The 24,228-nt window shown below is 39.5% G+C and overlaps 1 protein-coding gene across 1 annotated transcript; it reads right to left on the reverse strand.

The window, feature by feature from the left end:
- Window positions 1–580: 580 nt before the first annotated feature.
- Window positions 581–2,881, reverse strand: LOC116248169 (thaumatin-like protein 1). The gene is made up of 3 exons (XM_031620811.2): window positions 2,463–2,881; window positions 1,649–2,330; window positions 581–1,194 (listed from the first exon to the last, which is right to left on the reverse strand). The coding sequence occupies exons 1-3, from the start codon at window positions 2,530–2,532 to the stop codon at window positions 1,008–1,010; spliced, it is 939 nt and encodes a 312-aa protein (XP_031476671.1). The 5' UTR covers window positions 2,533–2,881; the 3' UTR covers window positions 581–1,007.
- Between the last annotated feature and the right edge of the window lie 21,347 nt (window positions 2,882–24,228).

Genomic DNA, 24,228 nt, shown 5'->3' on the forward strand with positions numbered 1-24,228 from the left:
GTTACAGTTCGGCTGGTGCTTTTCCCTTTTAACTGTCCTTTTGAAAAAACAATCATAAAGGAAGAAGATCCCAGAATGCTAGCCAAAGGGAGTTAGCAGTTGGAGATTCAATCGCGCTCTCGCGATTAAAGAACTCGAACCTTTATGATTTGCCTTATCCTGTTCTTAGTTCTCCCCACCACCGTTCGCTTTATTTCCTGCTAGGTTTACTCTGTTGACTCACGAAGCACGATCCTTCATTAAAGCTTTGAACTTTTTACTCTGTTACCTATCCAAACTCCTCTCTTTTTTTTTTATCTCAGATCTGATCGGTGAGCAAAAATAAGAAACAACTAACTATACACAGCTTAATCGCCGCAGTCCATCCTTCAGCCTTCTTGTTTCATCAGGAAAGAAGTACAACACAAAGACGAAGGTCACCTTCACAAAGAAGTATACACAAGACGAACGTCACCTTCACCTCCTCACAAGTTCTTAAGCGAAAATCGTCGATGTCATCTAACTTTACGAGAGAGCGAGCGTGCATTAAACATAATGAGGCAACAAAAAGTGAAAAAGAACAAGGAGCGAAAGTCCAAGCTTGCTTAAAATTGATATTGACCATTAAATTTCATCACCCATTTAACACCCTCATACACACACACGCATACAGGATTCTCTCATTTTCTTTCCATCATCATCCCATCTGCTTTCTCTCATTGCATACGAATACAATATCGAAGAAACATTAAATATTATACACGACGTATGAATGAATAAAAACGAATAACCAACTAAGGTCAGCCACAAAAAGGGGAAGAATAACAAAATGAAGCCGCTTCTTCCCTTCCCCACACAGCCCCTCGTCGCGCCCTTCTGAAAGCAACCGCCGCTTGACGTCACGCCGCCGCAAGAAGAAACGAGGAGAGATAGAACACGAGGGAGATCCGAATTCCCCGCCACCGCCCGCCACGGACGTTTACCGCCGTAGGGTTGGTCCTCCGTGCACCTCGGCTGCCATCGGCGCTCTATAGCAGCAATAGTACCAGCAAGGAAACAGCCGCAGCCACCAACAAGGGCAGACCGAGCCCACGACCCCACCGGGGCGGGGCCCCGCTTGTCGTGTCGGAATCCGGCACGCCGGAGAATATCATCGTGTTGTTGATCAACGGCAGGCCGGCGGCCTCCGGGTCCTGCGGGCGCGCCGATTTCTGACTGCAAAAAGAAAAGGCAAAGGCAAATGCCAAAACGATCAGTTCCTTGATCACATCATCAACAACGCCGGTGGTAGGTCGGACGGCCTAAATCTAGCAAAAGTTAACACCGACTCGCCACCTAGAGATCGGCAGCTACCTAGTTAATCGTTTCTCCGCCAAGAGCAAAAGACAAAAGAAGCCTTACTTCGACCACTATTTACGTCACCGCCATAAAAGACAACGGCCGGTTTAAAAAACGAAAAGACGAAATCACCCTCCCACAATTACCGAGCCAACGGCTACTTAAATCCCCCCGTCCCGACGAAAACACTCTAAATTACCAAAACAGCGAACTATTTTAAAATTTTACATTTTCGTACCCATTGCAGAAAATAAACTGACGATTTCCCCTTAACGCGTTTTTTCCCGACTGCTAAAACAGAAACAGGGAGGGAGGAAGAACAATGGCGAACCTTGGGATGGAAGGGCAGAAGGTGATGGTGTAGTCGGCGGAGGTGCAGGTGAAGGTGCTGGTGCCGTCGTCGTAGGCGTAGCTGTAGGCTCGGGGGCAGGCGTTCTTGAAGAACTGGGAGTAAGGAGTGGGCTTGCAGGTGTTGGGGTTGCCGTAGCTGCCGCTGCAGCAGTACTGCGGGTCGCCGAAGGCCTCGCACGCGCTCTTGCAGGCGACGACACTGTCCCCGGCCGACGCCACCCGCAGCATCGACGGGCATAGCCCGTTGAGGTCCACCAGGCAGCCCGTGGCCGTGCAGTTGCCTGATCCGCCCTGCGGCGTCACCAGCATCGGCAGGTTGAACCCGTCCACCAAGCTCACGTCGTAGAAGTCGAGGGCGCCGTTCCCCAGTGTGAACTCCGCCAAGGTGGCCGGTGGGGCTGCGCCACCGCCGGAACACTCCAGGGTGCCGGAGCCGCAGTCGCCGGTCACGCAGGTGAACTTTCCGTTCGAGTCCGTCGTGCAGTGGGACCGGGCCCAGAACCGGCCCGACCACGTGCTGGGCGCCGTCAGTGTCGTCGACGCCCCCTGGTCAAGCTCGAAGCCGGTGGTCGACAGCGGCGACGTCCCTGCATTCGCGAGTATGCCCGGCCATATCGTGTAAGGGCAGTTGTTGGTGAGCGTGAATGTAGCCGAAAGAACGCCTGAAATCACCATAAAAGAAAGAACAAAAGATGCTCTGTAAGAAACCATGGGCACTTGGGTGTTCCATTTTTCACCTTGAAAGGAAACAAGGAGAGTGATTCCTCCTTCGGCAACTATCTCTCTGGGCTTACCTGAGCAGTGGACGAGGATGCATAAGAGGAAGACGCTGACCCGGCTAAAGGAAGCCATTGATCTCCGCATGAGAGAGAGAGAGAGAGAGAGAGAGAGAGAGAGAGAGAGTTCGATTCTGAACAACTCTTTGCAAACGGAAGTGTCGGAAGAACGGAGAAAGCTTGTTGTATGATGAGGAGGGAGGCCTTTTTATAGTGGTAATGTGAAGAAGAAGAAGAGATTAAAGTAATGGCAGTCGGCGAACGAGGGCGGTTATGTCTCCTGCTGACGACCTATTTGCTCCTATTTATAGAGAGGGATGAGAGACAACCCCAACCCCCACCACCACTGTTTCTCTGTCCCTCTTCCTCCTGCGCGAGGAAGATGATGGAGAAAAAGGAAAGGAGGAAGAAGGCTGATAACGTGCGTTGCAGACAGTGGATGGACGGGACAGACCTTTATAAAGACGTGGTATTACCGACATAAAACCAACGGGACCCGGGGAGATAGAGAGACGTTACGAATGGAGCCCGAGCGAAGCGGGACCTGCTTCGGGCCGCGTGTTGAGAATGAGCCTGTCGAGGTCAGAGGTTCGAGTCTGGTTTGACCACGCGAAACGGCTGCGTACGTGAGGTCGCGCTGGATAGAATGGGCCGGGTTGCGTTTCCCACGGTTTTGGCGCATATTTGGCGGCGGCTGGGGCAACAAACGGGTGATTCTCTGCCGCCACATTTCAAAGAGTCAAACCTGGCTCGGAGTGGGTCCGGACTTGGATTTGACCTCGCCCTACCGGTTTTGACTCCCTCGCTTTTACGAGGGTACCCCCTCGTACCTCTCCCCTCCTTGAGATTCGTAACGAGATTTTTCCGATATTTTCTTTTTACTGCCGTTATTATATATATATATATATATATAAAAGAGTTGACATAAGGAAAAAGTTGCAGCTTAACACATGTTGTTGAGTGTTGGTAGTATTACGTCTTCGACAGCAGATTTATTGATTTTTGTTGTTAAAAGCATGACTTATGTGTTGCAAGAGACATAGTATCACGGAAGCCTTGTTAATGCTTTCGTAACTTTGCTTAAGGAGTACAACGTAACTTGTCGAATTAGAAGCTTATACGATTCAATTCGCATGAATATTATGTTTCGCATCTTAAATCTTAAGATGGTAGGATGCGATAATAAGTTGAAGAAAGCACAGATGCCTATACAACCTCTCTCTCACTTGAAATAAAACTTTAAGATAGATTATCAATTCGTTCTAATTGCCATGCATCTTTGTGATGCTTGGAATATCTTACAAACCCAAGAACTTTTTAAATATTTGAACCGCAGATAAATTCTTTGACAAAAACTTTTAGTTAAAAATCTTGCTCTAGAGAAGCCTAAATATAAACGTGTATAGGGTATTAAATTTGTGAAAAGTATTTAAAACCATACATCGCACACTCCTTGTGTACGACGCTAAACATAACATAAATGGTTATTGAATAAATGATTGTCTTGGTTTTTAACAATTTTAATAAGAAGTGGGTTGAAATCTGAAAGTGGGTTGAAATCTGCGGATCCAAGAGCTTGAGTCTATGAGTGGATTGGGTTGTAACCTCCAGCTGCATTTCTTTTTACTATTAACAAATTGGTCGGTTAGTCGCACCCACCTGGCCCAGGTCCAGGTTGGGCGGCAGCGCCTAGGCGGACCACTTCCCACGTAGCACGTTGCTATTGGTTCAACACTTAAAAAATCCCGGGGACACTCGCTCGCTGAACGGTTCAGATTCAGCCTCAAAGGCGGTCGGACCCTCCCAAACGGGTGCCCTGGTGAGAAAGAACGAAGGCTCAAACCTCGATGCATCCTGCTGTCAAGTCCTCGTCTGTTTCACTCAAAAGACAAAAAGGATATTTTGGGTTTTCGGTGGCAACTTTTACACGTGCCAGCTACCTGTGAGATGGCTTGGTGAACGAGTTATCCTGTGGGACACAGTAGTTTTGGCTAGCTGTCCGCGTGTTCAATGTTCGGACTGGGTGGGGGACAGTGAGGCAGGTCGAAGGCAATTAAGACCGCCCAGCTTAACGTACTCCATGACGACAGGCAGGATGCGAAACGTGTTTGCTCCGGGCCCATTAATGATCGGAACCTTTTGTCCGTTACGCCAAATCAAGACGCTTGTGGTCCGGCCTTTACGAGACAACGGAAAATCGTAATTTATAAACATTTGGGATTGCAGGTTGACGTTATTTAGTGTGCATGCATCGGACGAGGGCGGTCAGTTTTTATCGGATACGAATCAGATCTGATTGGATCCGAATCAGGAACCGGTTAGACAAGGTGCTTAACCTTATTTGTAGCTTCTGGTGCAACCAACTGATCTGCTCCGTCTCATATTAGTTGGATTGGTTGTCCAAACACCATCTATATATATATATATATATATATATATATATATATATATATATATACACACGAACGGATGCATCATCTCCAACCAACCATCATCAACCTTTTTTTCTTTTTTCGAATAGTTCTAGTTGTTGTATGCATATTGAGTTTTTCACTTAATTGTACAACAAAGTCGTTTTCGATTATACAAGTTCAACTTTTCACTAGCATCTTTATGACCACAAGAATGAATTTGCACAATGCATCGTCTTAAGGCATATTAGGTGAAACTTTATTATGTTAATCATGTCTACTTTCACATTTAAGTCATGGTCAATCTGAAACTAATGCTGAATGCTTTCTTATGAGCATCCAACTAGTTGGCAGCAGAAATTCCCGAGTTAGGCAGCCTGCTTTTGTTTCTTTGAAACTTGGCAGAGTCATGTTACGCCAGCAGAACATTGCTTTTTGAATTTCGTTTCAAGAAAAAACTTGAAACGGATAAACCTTCTGATATTTCACTGTGTCTCATGAAACTTTTGAAGAACTATTTGCTAAATTAATTTGAATTCCAAAATATAAATACATTGGGAAGTGCAACAATCTATAATAAGACTACAAACTATAATATGACAAATGTTCTAGACTGTTAAATTCCATGAAAATGTGTTACAAGCGTATCTTTTATTTGTTGATAAGTTGATAACTCAGAAGATTACAAACTTTTGTTGTCTTCACTTGTAATTAGTTTAAATTTAACCAAAAGATTACTTTTTTTTTAGTTTAAATTTAACCATCTTGAAATTTGAGTAAACATAATTTGCCCCTAGATCATATAATTTCTAGCTCCAGTTTCTGCCAATGATTGGAGCTCTCCCAAAAAAATAAAAAATAAAAAGAAGAGGACGAAAGATAGATTGATTCGTGAAAGGATAGAAACTTGCAACCCTGAGCCACATAAAACGTCAATGCCCTTACAAAGTCAGCATGCTTTGAAAAACTTTTGGTGATGAGAATCGTCCATAAGCGATGATTGTGCCTTGGATAAAAAGGCGGAGATTCTCCTTTGATAACATTCCCTCGATCATCAAACGCCAACCATTCAAAGTAAAACAAAAAGAAGAGAGAAAGAAGAATCTGGCTCTTCTTTTAAATGTGCCAAAATTATAAACGAACGAACGAACTCACACTAGTATCGTGCGTGTCCTTCAGAACCATGCTTTAGTGAGATAAGTGCCTTGCAATTGCGCGGAAACATATAAACTTGAAAGAGATAGGCAGCTGCAGCTAGAATCAGAAGTTCAGAGACAAAAAAAAAACGATAAGGTCCTACCAATATAGATTTGGAAGACGAATTCGATAGAGAAGAACATACTTATCTAGGATAGCACAGAAGAGAGGGAAGAAAAAAATCAGAAATTCTTCCTGGTTGTGGCCGTCAAAGGAGTTTGCTGAGAGATGATAGATGTGGAATGGAGATGGTGGAACCTTTGGAATTAATAGACGTTTACTGACGGTAAAACGCCGCAGTGAAATATAGTGACGGACTTGGACGTCAGAATAAGATGAAACATACTGATGGTTTTTAAAGATCATCAATGACACCAACTACACTATATACTGACAGATTAGGTGGTCCGTCAGAAAATGTATTACTAAAGGTTTCACGGTTTGCACTAACATTCTCTTCGTGTCAGCAAAACTGCAGTTTTTTGTAGTCTAAACCTCCACTGAGTAAATCAACTTGTGGAGCAAACGTTTGAACAGCGAGTGGTACATTGGATTTCTCGATCAGAAACCACAGATTCTTCTTTCATTCAAGTCGGGAGTGAACACAAGTGAAGAGCAGGATGGAAGATGGAGTTCATGAAAGAATATTGTGGCAGATATCCAGTTATTGAAACATTTAATGCAGAAACAGATGCATGCCAAAATGAAAAAAAACTTTACTAAGAGACTGTTTAAATACATGGAACTCCGTTGTGTTTGGATCTTAGATCCAGGGGTGGAGCCATGATTTTTTTCAGGGGTGAGCCAAATGGTTTGCGGGTCGGGCCAAGAGGAGCGATGGGTCGGGCTAAATTAAAAAAATTTGACTTTTTCAATATATAAAAAAAAAAATTTCCTGCGCTCACCCCGCCCCCATAGCCCAGGCAGCCCCCCTCCCTCCACCCCTGCTTAGATCCACAGTGATCTGAGATCCTTTGGATCTCAAATTTATGGATTTAAGGTCAGATCTCCCTTTTATCGGGCCTTAACTCTATGGCTTTAAACATATAACATGGATCTTAAATCCATTATACTGTGAGTTTTAGTTTGGGTCTCCCAAAATATACCTTAAATATTCAGGCTTAAAACTATTGGGCATTTTGTACTAGGTAGTTTTTTGTGTAATTTTTCTTCTACCTTCCATTTACTCCATCTGTTTGATTTCATGAAGCTTTTGTTCCCGGCAGACAGACAGTTTGCAACTGAAACTTTCTACCAAATTTGAAATTAAAGTTCTACCTCCACATAAAAGTTCATGCATTCAAACGAGAGCAACAACGCATGGAACAATTTATGCAACTGCTTACGACAGCTTAACTTTGTGCAAGATTGACTGTTTGCCTGGAAAGAAGCAACAGAAGAGCTCATGAATTGGCTTTGTTTGTCTACTCGAACCGGTAAGAAAGCTGGGAGAATCAATCTCTCAAATTATTGCACTGCCCACGTCGTCCTTCTGTACAGTCTTTCTAATTAATTAACATAGCTGTCTGCCATACCCCATTGTTTTTATATTCTAAAAAACAAAGTGAAACAAATAGAGATGCAGTGTATTAGTTCGCAAGGTGGTTTGATTCCTTTTAAAACTTATGTTATGTCATAGTGTGCTTTACGTCTGCTTTACGTCTGAATCGTAAAAAGTCTCGAAGTATGCTCTATGAACCCAAGTAGGTGAGCACAAGGGGGGGTCACAGTGATCTCTCTTAGAGGCGGTTTAATGAACATTCCACACTTAAAAATGAAAAAAAAAAAAAGAGATTGCTTCTGCTGTCCTGTTGTCCAATTTTAAGCCCACAACCCAATCAAATTTAGCCCCGATAGTTGTTCTCCTAGTTCATTCTTCATTAAACTTGTGCCTTCTTATTGAGGTCCTTCCGCACGTATCAGCGGCTACCCATGGTATCAATTGGTTTCCTAACTAATAATAGGCAGGCAAAGTTTCCAAAAATCAAAAGTTTTTGCTAAATAAATAAAGCATTTTCAATTAATTTTAAGTTACTTTCTATTTAATAAAAATGTGTGATAATTAGATCATGTTTTCTATGGGAATCAGATTTAGATTAAGTCTGGGATCAACTTGATTTAGTAAGTCATATATGAGAAAAAAATCCGAAAAATCAAATATGATCAAACGTTTACCAAGTCTCTAACCATATTCATTATCATCTCTAATGACAACCTTTGAGATGTTGACTATCCCATAAAAACTCTCTTCCCTTGAGGGCAGCTGTTATACCGGCTCGGATCAGTGATTAATAGGTGGCAGGCCGCGAAATTGAGTAGCATGGGCAGCTACAACTGATTTTGTTCCCATAGAGGAAGTAATGGGCCGCCATGCAGCATGGGCTAACCCTAGGCGCCAATGAAGCTATGGACCATAGGGGCAAGGGTCAAAAAAAGAAGTGGTTTCTACTTTCTCGCAACCTATGTCACCATAGTGCGGGGGTGCGGGTGCTGGTACGGGTGCGAGTGTCGGAACGGCACATCTCAAAAAATTTAGGTGCGGTGAAGGTATTTTTTTTATTTTTTTTTATTTATAATATATATAACAGAATAAGTATATTATTACAATTTAGTTATTAATGTATATAACATACTTGAATAATTGTATTGCATAGAAAAATATCAAAACAATAGTAATATGACATTTTAATTGGGCTCGGGTGTGAGTCGGAGCTGCACTCATGTTCGCCTGACTCGATGCGGACTCCGGTGCGACAGTAAAATATAAGAGTCTGGTGACTTAGCTCGCAACATAAAAACTTTGCACTTAAAGCGATCGAGAGTTTGAATCCATGACTGCTTTCTTGGTATAAATTGATCAGGGTCGGTTATTTAAAGAAACAAGGGGACTATGAATCTGAGTCATTGCATAGTTACGAAATTTTGATTTTATTTCAACTTAAAGTTTTCTTTATCTTTACCTTAGATCCGACTGGATCCGGTGAAAGCCGTACAGGTGCGAGAAACAATGAAAAGTAATAAATATATGTGGCTTAAAAAATAAGATGCTGTGTACGCTAAACCGGAATTTAATGCTGTGTATGCTTTGAATCATGTAATAAATATATATGGCTTAAAAAATAAGATGCTGTGTATGCTTTGAATCATGTCTTAAGTTATTTTCGCCTGTCTGCCACATTCTTGCGGTTATAATTTAATGAGGATAACAATAAGAAAATAATTGCATGACCGTCCAAACCGGCTTTCGAGACCAAGCACACTGTGTTGGCATGCTGGTCGATCAAGCAATGCTTTAATTTTTTCAAATCTTTATAAAAATGATGCCAGTTTGGGTACTATATGGTACAGTGTTATTATATTATGTGATTTTTTTTTAAATCTCCGGACAAGTTTTTTTTTAACCTTTACTTAGGACAAATGGCTTTTGGTTTTGATTTGTTTTGGTGTTTGGGTAGATTTATGGTGCACTTTTCAACTTAAATACTTAAATAAAGTGCGTGTCATAACACAAATTAACACACCTAAGAACATAGCGGCCACAGGGTTTTATCTCTAACGTCTTAATGTATTAAGATCGGTTTTTTGTGGGACTTTTTGTTCTCAAATTTTGTTATATATTTTCATTTTATCGGCTTAATGTATCAACACATCAAGACTGAGTTGCTTTGCTGCCAGACTCTTCGGACACTTTTTAACGACTTTTACATATTTAACTGTCACAAAAAAAAAACCTGTAGAGAAAGGCTTCGTTATCATCCATGTCACACATGAGTTGACAAAAAAATACGTTATTACATGTATTTAAAAAAGAAAATATATTAGAAAAACAAGAAAATATTTTTAAAATGAAGAAGGTATGACACTTGTATGCCAATGAATTAATTCCATCGGCCACCCATTTGAATCCCCGGCCCATTAAAGTTGACTATTACAAGACTGCCTAAATGTTGGTAAAATTTTTTGCTGCCTGATTGCTATTGAGGAATGCATATATATAACTTCATTTTGCCTCCAACAAAACGTTTTGTTGGAGTGTTGGGATAACATTAAAGCCAAGTTATTTTTCAAAATAAGTTTTCAAAAAAACTTGGTTTCGAAGGGGTCTCCCTAACTATTCAAAAAAATGTGGTAAATACAAGAACCAATTTTTAGAAAATAATTAAAAAATAACTTTTCTTCAAAACAGCTTTTTAGATGGTGTCTTCCAAAGACACCCTTAAAATAAGGGTGAATTCTTCCTTTAAAAAAATCAGTTAATGTCATCTAAAAAGCACCAAGATCTCATTTTATTTTACTTGGCTCTGTCTTTTCTTTTTAAGTAAATCTCTAAGGGGTTTAGTGCAACCGTTGGAGCCAAACTGTTTGGTTGGCGGCACCCAGTACCGAAAACAATCCTTACATTGAAGGATACAGGTTTGGTGGAAGCTTCCGCTTTCTTCTAAATATTGAAAAACTCTGTTCACCCATAATTCTTTTTTTAAGAACATCTATTGTGATTTCATTAGCAGAAATTACATATTAAAAACAATATTAATTTAGAATTGCTTAGCTAAAAGCTCCTGGCGTGCAAGGTGGGGATTGAGTATCTCTTTGGCGCATTTGCCGGCATAGCACCGGGAAATTTAAATCATTCCATCCTTTTTTTTTTTTTTGTCTTGTATGATTCCTGCGAAAGTTTCTCTCCCTAAAAATACCAAGTGCTGAAAAATATCTCAAGGATTCTCCTTGCCTACATTGTTTCGCCAGTCTTTTTCATCTCTTATCAGCAATCTTCTTCTTCCTGTCCCTTCTCGATCTTATCATTTTTAGCTACGTTGTTTTGAAAGGAAATCTTTTCCTGTGCGTAACCAAAAGCTGGATATAACTCAGTGTAAAACTATCAGATTCCGTCATCCCTGTCGTCATGAACTCTGATTTTTTACACGCTTAAAGAAAACTTAAATTGAATATTGGTAGGCAAAATTGTCGGAAGGAACTGGTGCAATAGAAGAGCGGGGTTGATGAACAGCCAATTTCCGTTTTCAAGCTTTTATAAATCAATTCTTTGTATTGTAAAAAAACACAAAAACACTGAGAGGCAAGTTTGAAGCATGGTAGTAACGGTACTCACTGGCAACTTTGACTCTCTTTTACTAAGATAAAATACTCATATTGATCAGAAAACAGCTTTTAAGTTACGGCTTATTATTTAGATACATTTTACATATGCATTTCATAAACACTATAACTTGAAGGGACGAAGGGTTCTTGAGAGAAAATAAGTTGGGTGAAAGCTTGGGCTTACTCTTACTCAAGAAAATTCTATATAAAACAGCTCAACTTACCATTTATTATTTATATACCTTTCACATATGCATTTTGATTTGACATAACAATAGACTTTCTTTTTCCCAAAGGGCACTGACTACAGCTATAAAGATGGGGAATCAACCCAATGAGAAGTCATTCAAGATCACAAGGAACTAGTTTTAAGTAGACGACGTTCATTACAGTCGGTGGAATTCGGGAATGTAGCTTTCTTCCGAAAATGTCAACATCATGAATGAGGAGTTTTGGAATGGAGTAGCATCATTCAATCACGTTTTCTGAGGCCCGATCGATCCACATATCTGTGAGATTGCTTCTTTCTTTGCAGTTTATAGCTGGCGACGGAGACTGGGATGATGAGATAAAAAGCAGTGTGAATGGTAGCACGGCCTTTTGGCTTCTATCAAATTTCTTCCCATTTTGTTTGTATCACACTTCACCCACTGTTCCGTGTACGCTTCTTTGTACAATGATTGCATGCATGACACTAACATTTTACCTTAAATCTTTGGCCCATCTAGAGCAGCGGCCAATCACGGTGGCGTAATGAAATGAATCAGGCAAATAATGAAATTAAACACACCACCCGATGCATTCTAGTAGAGAGGTAGGAGCTAAGTCACCAGACTCTTTTATTTTACTCCGCACCGAGTCTGCATCGAGTTCGGACATGGGTGCGGCTCCAACTCACACCCGAGCCCAATTAGAATGTCATGTTATTAAATTACTTATATGTTGTTATGATATTTTCTTATGCAATAGGATTATTCAAGTATGTTATATACATTAATAACTAAATAATAATAATATATATATATGCTTATTCTGGTATATATATAATAAATTAAAAATAATAATAATAATAAAATATTTTCACAGCACTGCCGCACCTAAATTTTTTTGGATGTGCCGTTCCCGCACCCGCACTCGCACCCCGCACGGTGACATAGGGTAGGAGGATTTCAAAATTTTGTGGTCAAAATATAAAATATTATCTATACATAAAAAAAAAACTATTGATTCATGTGAATGTACATATGACACTACAAGGTAGATTAGAAAATAAGCGGAAATCGTTCAAGTTGGACTAACCTTATAAAGTGACTGGTTGGATGGATATCTCTTATGAAAACATATATAAATGCACACTTCTCTCTCTCTCTTTCTCTCCTAGGGAAGGTGTGAACATTGAAACGAGAAGATATTCTCCACTTGCTTGTGTAGTTGGATTTGGTTAACAAGTGTCTGATCACCTAATCATGAACACACATTTACTATGACCTATTTAGTGCGTTGGTGACTCTAATATCAAAATAATATGTATTGTATAATATATACTAATGGATTTTAGGATGGTTGGGAATGGAAGACTTAGGACATGACGAAGAGAAGGATGGTTTTTAAACATTCATGTAATGCATCGATCAAGAGTAGTCAATCGCAAGGTATAAAAATCAAATAGACATGATCTGATTGCACAAGTTTTGCATTTGGATGTCATGTTCATGTAAACGAGATAGATGCACCAATAAAAGCTTTTTGTTTGTCTTGTTCAATGGTATATACATATATAATTCTCAAGAGGTACAATAGATTGGTGAGGGCTGATAGACTATTAAGTTTCACTTCATATGTTGCGAAAAGGATGGGAGGAGCGGATGCTGGTATGCAAGTTAAAGCATAGAAAGAGTAATATTTTATAACGCTAAAAGCAGACTTAAAAATGAGACTTGGGTAAATCTAAAAGATATATGCAAATTATACCTTTCCAAAGTTTTAACTTTTCTTTTTCAGAAGTTTAATTATATAGATATGTAAAATATAAGAAAATATATTAGTAAAAAGCAAATCGGATTATATGAGTCGATAAAGCTGACTCCTTCAATTCGCAAAACTCTTTAAAATCTGATGGATCAATTTGACTTTAATTTTTTTTTATCTCGTATGTTTTAACAATTTTCATGTGTGTCATTTTTGTTGGACACATACACACGTGGCTATTTTAAAATTGAACCTGTGTCGTGTTTGCATAAAGTGAACCATAAAAAATAATATAAAATCAATAATGTTTAGATATTTCATATGGAATTTTTAACAAGAGAAAAAATAATGCAGCATAAGGGGATTTTATTGGAAAGACCATGTTTTAGTAATAGTACCAAATATAGGCCTCAATTTTTGCTACATATGATGCATCGCTTTTATTGCATAACAGGTCATATGTTCGGCCATGACATATGGCCTCCTTAAGAGCCATAACATATAACATGTTTCACAACACATAACATACGGTAAACATGATCTAACTCTTTGAAGCCACTCGTTATTTATTTTCCATTTTTCAGCAAAAAATTAATCCCACCATCAAAAACGTACGATCACATGGGAGAATTATGTGAAAGAGGAAGGCCCAGAAATAAAAATTCTCAAAGTAGAAGAACATATCTTGACGTTGATCTTTCCCTCAACGTGTGTTGTCTACGATGCTTTCGACAAAGAAAGCGCCGTCGATAGACGACGATTCTAACGAGGCCTTTTCACGTGACGTGCTTGGCACCGCCGTTCCGTTGAATCTGCAGCGGCCATGTGATCGGCTGCAACAAGTCACATGCACCGTCTTTGTACGCTTCCCCTTCAGTTCCTTCACCGGTCACATGCCGATTATAACAGAGCCGGACGAATCACAGATGCGTCTACCAGAGGCAAAGGACATGACCACAGGGGTTACTGAAATCTGTTGTTAATCTATTAATTGCTGATAATTTGCGGGGACATCTTGTCTCGTATAACCCAGATGATCTTTTTCGTGTTCGCCAGCAATTATTTCTCCTTGCAGCAATCTTCACCGCGTTTTTCTTTCTTTTCCTCTTTCAAACGGAAATGGAAAGCTATGGACTCCTCTGTGACTGTATATTTCAAGAACAGAAAGTTTCATCTGGGAACATGCGCTTTTGTTGGTAATTCTGTTGTAATTTTCTCCATAATCTTGTTTGACTTAATTAAAGTTTTCAACTTGGAGACAAGTGCGAAAGGGGTCTTAGAATATACACGAACTAGAAATGTGATTTCCATGTATAGTGTTTTCAACTGTCCTATGTTGATGGATTACAGGATTAGCTCAAAAGAAAATTTCGTTTCTTTCTCTTATGGATGCTAACAAATCAAAATGTCACTATTTGAAAATCTGCCTTATAACTGTTGACATATGAACCATCGGATCATATTGATCAGACTGTTTATAATGGAAGTACTCATACTTTCCAGCACTGAAGTTCAATATTACATAAGCTCATGAAATGGGTATTCTCTGTTACATGGTGGTTGCTACTTGCTAGTAAAAGCCGAAAGAAGTACTAAAAGATTTCACGACAGAACGCCTGTTCTCGAGTTTATCTCTTCCAAAAGGTGTATATTTCACTGTGTTCCATGAGGGGGAAGTAGCACAACTCCGTTTTACGTTCAAACTTCAAAGCAAATCGGGTCGTCGGGTGGGATTTTCAGGCAGGCAGATCTTAAAATGTCCATGCGATGCCAAGTGTTCAGAGTGGTGGGGCTGTTGTCCCCAATTTAGGATTATGGTTCTGTTCAATCGTCTGAAAAAGCTCTCATATGTGGAGAAGGAATTTAAGGACTCTCGTCCAAAGAACAAAGTTCGGATCAAATAAATATGTGTACTTGGATGCACAGAACAGAGACCAAAGCAGATAAGACGCAGGAACAGACTTAACTGCTAAAGCAAACGTGGAAACAGAACTTGGGTTGCTAACTTGAAATAAGCAGAACACAAGAAAAGAATTTACAACAGAAGAAAATTAACTGAAATAAAATGTGCAACATGCACATATTCTCCAAAATGTCTTCCTTTCCAAATTGAGTCGTATCATGATATAGACGGCTCAGTTCCATTCCTGTTAGGTTCTGCCTCACAGGTGAGACCTGCGTTAATGTACAGTCCTCTGCATGGCATCCTATGCTCTCTTTAAATAGTCTGTAGTTCAAATGAATACTTTCACAAGTTTCTTTTCATGACTGAGCTTGATGGGCCAACTGTATACGATATGAGGAAACTGCAAACAGTATCGGTCTTTATAATCAAGCTGAAGCACAATTGGACAAAATGAGGATTTAGTAACCTCCTAACATGGTTCCCATTTTGTCCCTAGTCAATTTGTTGAGTTGACAATGTTAGTGTTTGTATTTATCAGAAACTCCTCAAATTAGTTGGCATTGAGTTGGGTTTTTGATGTCGGGAGAAACCATATACATATTTGTAACTGCATTGTCACAAAAAACGCCGTTTTTTTTAAAAAACGCCGTTTTTTTTAAAAAACGAGTATTTAACGCCAAAAACAGTTTTGCCGTATAATACCCGTACTATTTTCGTTTTTTTTTTAAATGTCAAAAAACAAAAAACGCGTATAATACCCGTATTATACGTTATTTTCCCATTTTTTGCCGTTATTTTCCAGTTTTTTGCCGTTTTTTTATTAATTATTATTTTTATAATTTTTAAGATGTATTAAATGTTTAATTTTTAAAAAAAAATTGCTGAACTTTTTCCGTTTTATTCCCGATATATAAAACTTCGTCGTATTATACCCGTTTTTTTTGTCGCCGTTTAATACCCGTCCCCGTTTTTTATGACAATGTCTGCAAGTGATGCATGGTAAGCTTGACCACTTCCTGGAAAGCCTTAGGCTTCATAATCAAGCTTAAGAATCTTGAAACTTAAGAATGATTTACGGGAAGTTGAGAAAAAAAGAAGAAGTGCACAACCACGATCTCTAAAAATTATCTCAGCACTCCTTGTGCAATGTGATAGACAAAGGCCTGGTTCTTCACAGTCAAATTAGCTAATCGCCATAAGTGCAACATTAGATGTCATAAGTGGCGCAGGCCATGCAAAAAAAATTGCCACCAAAGGCTCTTCCCCCAGCCACTGTTTCATTTCACTGTCAAATTCATGACTTGCATTCGGTAACGCAACAACCGTCACCGATTTGCCACCATTAATGACAAAACATGTTCACCGTGCATCACTGATTCACCTCTAGACACCACTATACTCGTAGCCACCTTTATTAGTATATCATGCTTTCAGTATCTCTTGGTTTTCCCTATCTGACAACCTGCCATGTTCAGAAAACTACTTTGTGAGGTTAACGAAATACAATAACAGATGCTGTTCAAGTTCATTTCACGAGAAAAAATATGTTTCACATTAACTAATACACAAGAACTTACAGAGTAATCGCTCCCAGTTGCATAATGTCACACAATGTGAAGCATTACAAGACCATCAAACCCTTCTAAGAGTTACCTTGGACCACATGCATTTAAAATTTTAACAAAGAAAGAACTTAGAAAAGAAACCATAGTTCCAAAGAACACCTTTAAATCCAGCTGACGACCATCAATAGAACTTTGGTGTCTTGAAACAAGAAAAAGTTTTATTATTGTTCTAGTAAGGCAGAGCAAAAGCAGATCATAAACAAGAACGGATCATGAACAGGAAGAGACAAATTCACAACTACATGGATCTGTGAAATTCGTTATACAGTACCATATGAACGTATGAAAGAAACCGTTTTATATATCACTTCACATGATCTAATATCTCTGAGAATGTTCACTTTCATCCTTAATATATGTTTCTTTTACTTGTGCGTGTGTCACAATACAAGATATGTGCAGCCAAGATTGTGGCTTTCTGCCGATTTCGTTTGAATGGGGAAACAGCGTCCAAGGTTGAGAGCATAAATGAAAGCAGCAGCTACTTTATGTGCACAAGTTGCCCATAATATCTCCTACCACTTTAAGGATTTTCTTATTGTTTTTCATCCATTCAGATTGTTACTATTTTGCAACTTATTCCATCCAATTTATGTGGAGAAACATCAAACTAGCTTGTTTGGCCCTGTATCCGAGGCCCCAAAATCCCATGGAATTGGTTTATCCAGTCATTATCTGCCACATAAATAATACTGAATGGCTGGCTGAAGTTATCTGAACTCCTGAACATTGTCATCATCTAATGCACAATGATGAAAATTAGAAAAAAAAAAATCACATTCAGATCTGCCGTGGCTCTTTAACTAGCAGCTGATAGCTCATCAAGACTCTCTGGAAATATTCCCTGGAAAAGAAAATATTATAAGATTTCACATGATCGATGACTATAGGCTTCTGAAATGGAATACAGAAACTTCATCGGTATTATGAGGCACTGATTCATGTACATGTTAAAAAAAATGATGACTTCAAGTTGCAAACCCTCTGCAAAATTGATTTCACAGGAATTTCACCAGATGGTGTTCTAAAGTATTATGCTGAAGGAAATATCCAAAGAAGCATAGGTAAATGTACGAAGTAGGATCCACGTTGAACATTGACCAAACGAAGTAATAGCCTATCATGCCTGGTAATAGCCCATCATCCCATGAATTACATAATGCAGTTGTGCATATTGGGAATCAGAACTAAGTGATCAACTACAAATATATGCATGTCTTCATGTGTATATATGAGCATATAAGATAATATATAGGGCATATATGTTGATTATGTAATTTAGTTTCTTTTTCTGTTTTTGCAATTAGTTTTTAGGTTCATGTGCTGCTCGGCTCTGCAGCCTCTGCCTCTGCTCAATCTTGAATTTGACCAGACTGGGCTAGCAATTGACTTCCAACGGTAGCACTCTAACCATTCGAGGCTTGAGCTAGCCTCAAAGCTAGATTATTCCAATGTAAGTTTATCAACTGTATTCTCCAGTTCTTTGACAAAGATATTGCATCTTCAGCTTCTTAACAGTTCTCTTCAAGAAGGGTAAGATACTGTTTCTAAGGACATCTAGTTCATCCTTCACCATCTCCAGCTCAGAAGGGGCATTTTCATGTCTGACTTTTGCAGCAATGCTAGCTTCATCTGCAATCACTTGCCGATTTCTTCAACTGCATTTCAACAAACTTACAATCTTTTGTTGGTTATTCTTCTTCAGTTTGTGCTCTCTCGAGGTCTTACAACTATAGTTCCTAAATGAGCCTCTTGGTGAGGTCTAGTTCTTGAAGTACTAGTGCCATCACATTTTCTGCAATCTCATTCAGGCTCTTCTTTCTGTAACCTCCCAAGCTCAAGCTCCACAAGCTGACAACTATGTGTATCCAAAAGAAACCCAAGTACATTCTCGGTTAATTCTAACAAAAGAATAGTTATTGTTCAAATAAAAGGCAATTCAAGTCTTTAATAATAGATTATTGCAGGAAATGGGGATAATTGGCATGCAAAACTTCCATAAACAGAATTCAATCCAATGCTAGCAGCCTAGTAGTTAATCATCATCATCAAGAACCAAGAAGTGACCGCCCACAAGAGTAGTACAACTGGCAAAGTTTGTAAATTCATTCAGCAATGTTCATCTCCTCTATGTAGAACTATGTCTTAAGAAACTTGATAACCATGATAGTAAGAAAGAGCCGTGGTGTCATGAAACAGGACATGTATGAAACTGGAGCATGGGTTCAGCGGAAACTGGAGCTCTGTTCATGCACCCCAGATAAATTCTACTCTTTTGCCAATAGCGCTCATATGCAATCAGATGAGAAAAGAGCAGTCTCAGATTATGTAAGGTGAAACTGGAGATCCATAAGGCCAATTACGTGGCTTAAATGGATGCCATGATCGGCTTTAACATAGAAGTCAACATCATAGAGTCTGTAAGCCGATTGGAAAAAATGCTTACCTAGAAAAGGAAAACTATGTGTAAGAGTTGCATGTCTTGAGGAGATTCATCAAGGAATTTTCTTGGAGAAACGAAAGAAACAATGTTTAGAGCAGTAAGTGGAAAAGCAAAAATTGCTTTAATCATAACAAAGCGTAACTGATCATGAAAAGCTCCTGAGCAAAGTCACGTTTTTCTGCGTTGCATATCAACATCAATGGGCTTAGGCGTGAGAACCTAAATAACAACATCCTGTCTGTGGTAGGTTCCTCAGTAACTAAAAAATGTTATACCCATACCGTATCCACAGAACAGAAAGAAGAGATATACTGAACTAAGATATATAGTATGTACTGAATCTACTGATAGAAAGGAGAGATATACTCATAAATTCCTGTGCAACACTCACTCTATCTCTCTCTCTCTCCCCCTTTCTGTTGTGTTCTTCCTCTCCTTGACCAGAACTCATAACATAAATCATGAGAACAAAAATGCTAGGTCTTAAGTCAAGCATGGCTCTTGTATCTGTACATATGCTTTTTTAACAATATATGTTTAGCCAAATAAATGTCACATGATATCATTGACGGTCAAAAAGAAGAGATCCTAACGGACTACATTTTTGTTAAACAAGATTTGAAGCTCTTTATCACAATGATACATGATGAAGAGGAGATCTAATGGGACTCTTGAAGGGTTTAAAGTCTGCCTCGTTGCTAAATGGTATAATGGGCAAGAGCGTATCAACTTTCTAAAACATTAGAGTTGTGCTAAGACTTGCTATTTCTCATTGGTGGCGAATCCAAAAACTATATTTAATAATGATCTTTGTCTTGCATTCAACCGTCAGTATTTTAAGGGTGGGCGTCCGGCCTGGCCGGGCCGAGCCGAGCTAAGTTGGCTCAATTTGTAATGGGGTGCAGCCCGGCCCAGTTAAATTTTACAGGTCCGACCCGGTTCAACCTAGGCCGTGGCCTCAGCTTGAGCCCGAGCCTGGTTTGATTTCAACTCAGCCCCAGCCCGGGTTGGGGGTCACGAAAGCCCGAGGAGCCCCCAGTCTAGTGTCCACTCCTACTTATCTTATATGGTTAGGGATGTCAATAAATCTGATTTAGAGTCGATATTCGACCGTATAAACAAAATAGAATATGGAAAAAATTTGAACATCCGATTGAGAATTCAGATGGAATTCAGATGTAAGAAATACGACCCAATTGGATACATAATTGGATTTAGGTAATATTGGTTGGACTTGGATTCAGATTGGATATAGGTTTTAAATAAATATCCTGTACTCAACGTTTATAACATGGTTTGAATTTGGGTTAAAAATTGGATGTGGATTCAGATATTAATCTAAAACCGGATTCAGATTCGATAGGGATTATGAATTTGGATTTCAGATTCGGATATGATGTAGACTTTTTTTTCAACCAAATTCGAATATGAAACAGATATGGTAAAGTATATATCTGATTCGAATTCAATCAATCCTTATGTATGATCCAAGCAAGCTCCTTGCACATGGTACTGGCATCTAAGTGCATATCTAGTTTTTCTTGACTTCATTGGATGACATTGATACTTCACTATTTGTATTCACCTTCTCTTTGCGGCAGTTTATTTCTTAGTTTTAATTTATCATACAGTTTCTCGCTAGTCACTCTACTAGTTCCGACAGTCTAAAACCAAAAAATGGGCTCATGGTTCACTTTCAAATCCTTTAATAGGATTCTTGGATTTCTTCAGTCATGTTTGGCTGGAGAAATCCTCCATCCATGGCTAGAGGATTTCACTCTCTCTCTCTCTCTCTCTCTCTCTCTCTCTCTCTATATATATATATATATATATATATATATATATATATATATATATATATATATATATATATATAGAAGCTGCAACCATGTTTTTTTCCTTTTTCCTAGTAAGCACAGACTAGCATTTCAAATATATGTGTTCTGCCGAAATATCAATAATAACGGCATTCAAGGGAGCAGCTGGCACACTGCATACAGCCACAACAAACATGCCAAGAATGGAGATGTTATTGGCATGATGAGATGTAGGAGGAAGGTTCCTTGTATGGTATCGATGGCCTCCGACCGACTCTTCAGACCGTAGATGTGGTCGACATCCACGCGAATATCAAGACGTTGGTCGCAGGGGAATTCTTTCGTTCTGTCCTCATTTTCCGAGTTCGATCTAGCGTAATGAAGCAGGAAGATTTAGCCAATGGCCGGCTCGAGGGGGCGAGCACACTGACAACCCCTTCCGCTGCGTCCATGAAAAACTACGTAAATTTGTCCCACGTTCAATTCGCTCTTCTCAAAGAGAAAAGTTCCAAAAGAGAAAAAGCAAAAGAAAGGCTCCCATCTTTGCGATTTAGAGAGAAAAAGAAGGAAATAAAGACGTTGGGCCTCTTGTCCTCTCTGCGATCTTAATGGCGACAGGGCAGGGGGACCAGTAAAGATTGCTTTCTTTCTATCGTCTTCCCTTTTATTTATTCTCGATTTCCCTCTCTTCTTCCTCCTCTTTATTCTTTACTTGAACCAAAAATCTCTCACTTTCTCTCTTCCCACAGCTGTTGCAGCTGCTGCTATTATAACACTTCATTCATTCGCTCTCCCTCTCTCTACAAGGATTGAGATTCCTTCTCATAATTAATACAGCTGCATGAAAAAGCCTGCGTCTCTTGCTGCCTGCCTGCTGCTTGCTGCAGTGCCTCCTCCTCCTTGTTTTTTGAAGGCCAAAAATTTATTGCCCCAACAACCCACTCCCACTCTTCCTTGTGACGAAAGCTACCCCTGAACGTAGCCTCGTTTTTGAATGGAGAGTGTGTATATGGGGAATTCTCTTCTGCTGATATAACTCTCTCTCCGCCATCATTCAAGTCCAGCAACTCAATTCCTTTCCCAGGTGAAGGACGAGCTCTAGATCAGGGCTTGGATACTTAGGTTCATGAACTTTGAAGATGATCAATCTTGTGCTTTTACAAGATTGCCTTCAAATCAACATTCAATTGGGGTATATAAGACCAGATTCAAATGAAATGGTCCGTTGAATGAAAGAAGTTCTGGTTCTGGCAAGCACTAAACTCAAAGATGAAGTTTAAATGATCTCAAGTATCCTCTGTCTCTAAGTTAGTAGTTCAATGCTTAGTGGGTGGTAACGTTGTGACTAAAACAGACTGCGTAGGAGTGGAGATCTAATTCAGAAATATGAGCTTGCCCACCAATTCAGGGGAGAATCTAGTCTCACACCCAAATAAGCACTTAGATGGAACCAAGAAACTTTCTCAGAATTGGTTACTTCTCCGTTCTCCAAACAAAGTGGTTTCATTCAGTCAGAGATAGATGATCAGTTACAAGTTCACATTTATCTGTGTATGTGACACAATAATTGTTCGAGAAAATACAGAGGAAATTTGGGCTACTGAAAGCTCTAGTTGACAACAATTCTTTTCGTGACAATAGCGACGTTTCAAGATAAATTTTGAAATGGAAGAACCAGCGGCTGTTAGTTGCAATCAACGAATGATCGAACAGATTCAGCCACCCAAGCAGAACCAAAGTGATCCCCGAAGACCATAGGCAAATCTCCACCGTCTCATCACAAAGTATTTTGACATCTAAACAAACCAAAAAGCCACAACATAATGTGTTTTAAGATATCTTAAAAGTTTTTTGAATCTGAGATCGTTTCTTGCATCGTCCAGTGAATTGCGAACTATGCTTGCTGTCATCCAAGGACTTGACTATTCTTGACAAATCATTCCCTTCTGATCTATCAATTCCTCCTTTTTGTTGAATGGGAAAGCCATCTAGAGTGAAGTCTTCTGCGCACATGCAGAATACAGCATTCGGTGATCAGCAGTCTCATGTGTTCCTATGGATTAGGCATCTATTTGCAAACTTAGGCACTCGTGCGTGACCCTCTGCATCTACTCCTAAAAACATATCATACTGTGCATGAAAATTAAGTTGCAGAAAAAACTGTTCAGTACAAAATATCGTCTTCAAGATAATCAGCAGACATACATTTTCATCAAAGAGTTGGGTCATGGTCAGTTTGCTCATGTAAATTCCAAGTTAGGAATAAATAGTGGAACACATACTCCAACTTGAGAAGGAACGTTAGAAGATAAGGTTTCTACGCTATGGTGTGGATCATATGTTTCAATTCAGGGAAATACGTATTAATATCTGCGAATTGTATCTTGTCCTTCTGCTTCTGTTTCTTCATGCACCCTTTCTATCATGGTTTTCTTTGGTTTCTCACTCTAGTTGTAATATTATTTCCACATTGTTGAGAACCATGTATGTAACTAGGCTGCAGGAATGTCCTGGATTATGGACAAGCTCTAGAGACATTAAACACAAGATCAGGGGAACTCCATAATGCGGTAAGAAAGGAAGCATGCCAACGTACTCAGATGAGTTAAAAGGAGAGAAGCCAAAAAACTTAATTATGGTGGATTCCGACATGTTTTCACTAAAGCTGATAGTGAAAATGATGCTCAAAGGCAGCCCCTCTTTTCCTCTTCTTTTTCTTGTCTTTCGTATTCCCCCTATGCCCCAGTACAAGTTCCCACAGTTTATATCCTACTTAAATACGATGACGATGGTTTTTGCTCTTCAACGTTTTCTTAATGAAAGAGAATATTTTATGTTAGTTCGTCTAGTCACACTTAAAAGACAATTCTCCCTCTCTCTCTATCTCTGTACTCTCTCTAGATTATACAAAGGGCACGGGAGGTAAGCCAATGCATTTTTTATTGCTATTCCGCTAAAGAGAAGCTAAAGGAAGGGGTTCTGAACTGAGTTAGAAAAGAAAAGTGGAGTTTGATATGGAATTGCTTTTACTAGGCAGTCTCGTGCTCTAACCAATCATGCCTCCTCCCTCGCCTTTAACTTTTCTAGGTGTGTAAAAGGAATGTTTTCTTTTCTGGTGTTAATTTTTTCTTTGGAGTGGCAGCTGCTGTTTCTCCAGGGCACAGGATTTTACAGAGGAAAAGGCAGTGAGTGTGTGTTCTCGTGTCTGCCGGACGCCATGTGAATCGCCATCCATTTGTATTCTCGTAAAGCAGCCACCCTCGATGGATGCAATCATGCCATGTCTTCTCTGCCTGCCCGCTTTCTCCTCTGTTTGT

Source organism: Nymphaea colorata, chromosome 2 (assembly GCF_008831285.2).
Source record: "Nymphaea colorata isolate Beijing-Zhang1983 chromosome 2, ASM883128v2, whole genome shotgun sequence".
NCBI lineage: Eukaryota > Viridiplantae > Streptophyta > Magnoliopsida > Nymphaeales > Nymphaeaceae > Nymphaea > Nymphaea colorata.

Coding starts and splice junctions, on each gene's coding strand:
- LOC116248169 (XM_031620811.2), bottom strand. CDS start 2,532: ATGCGGAGATCAATGGCTTCCTTTAGCCGGGTCAGCGTCTTCCTCTTA. Junction 2,331..2,462: donor CATCCTCGTCCACTGCTCAG/GTAAGCCCAGAG, acceptor TGGTGATTTCAG/GCGTTCTTTCGGCTACATTC. Junction 1,195..1,648: donor TTCTGCCCTTCCATCCCAAG/GTTCGCCATTGT, acceptor TTCTTTTTGCAG/TCAGAAATCGGCGCGCCCGC.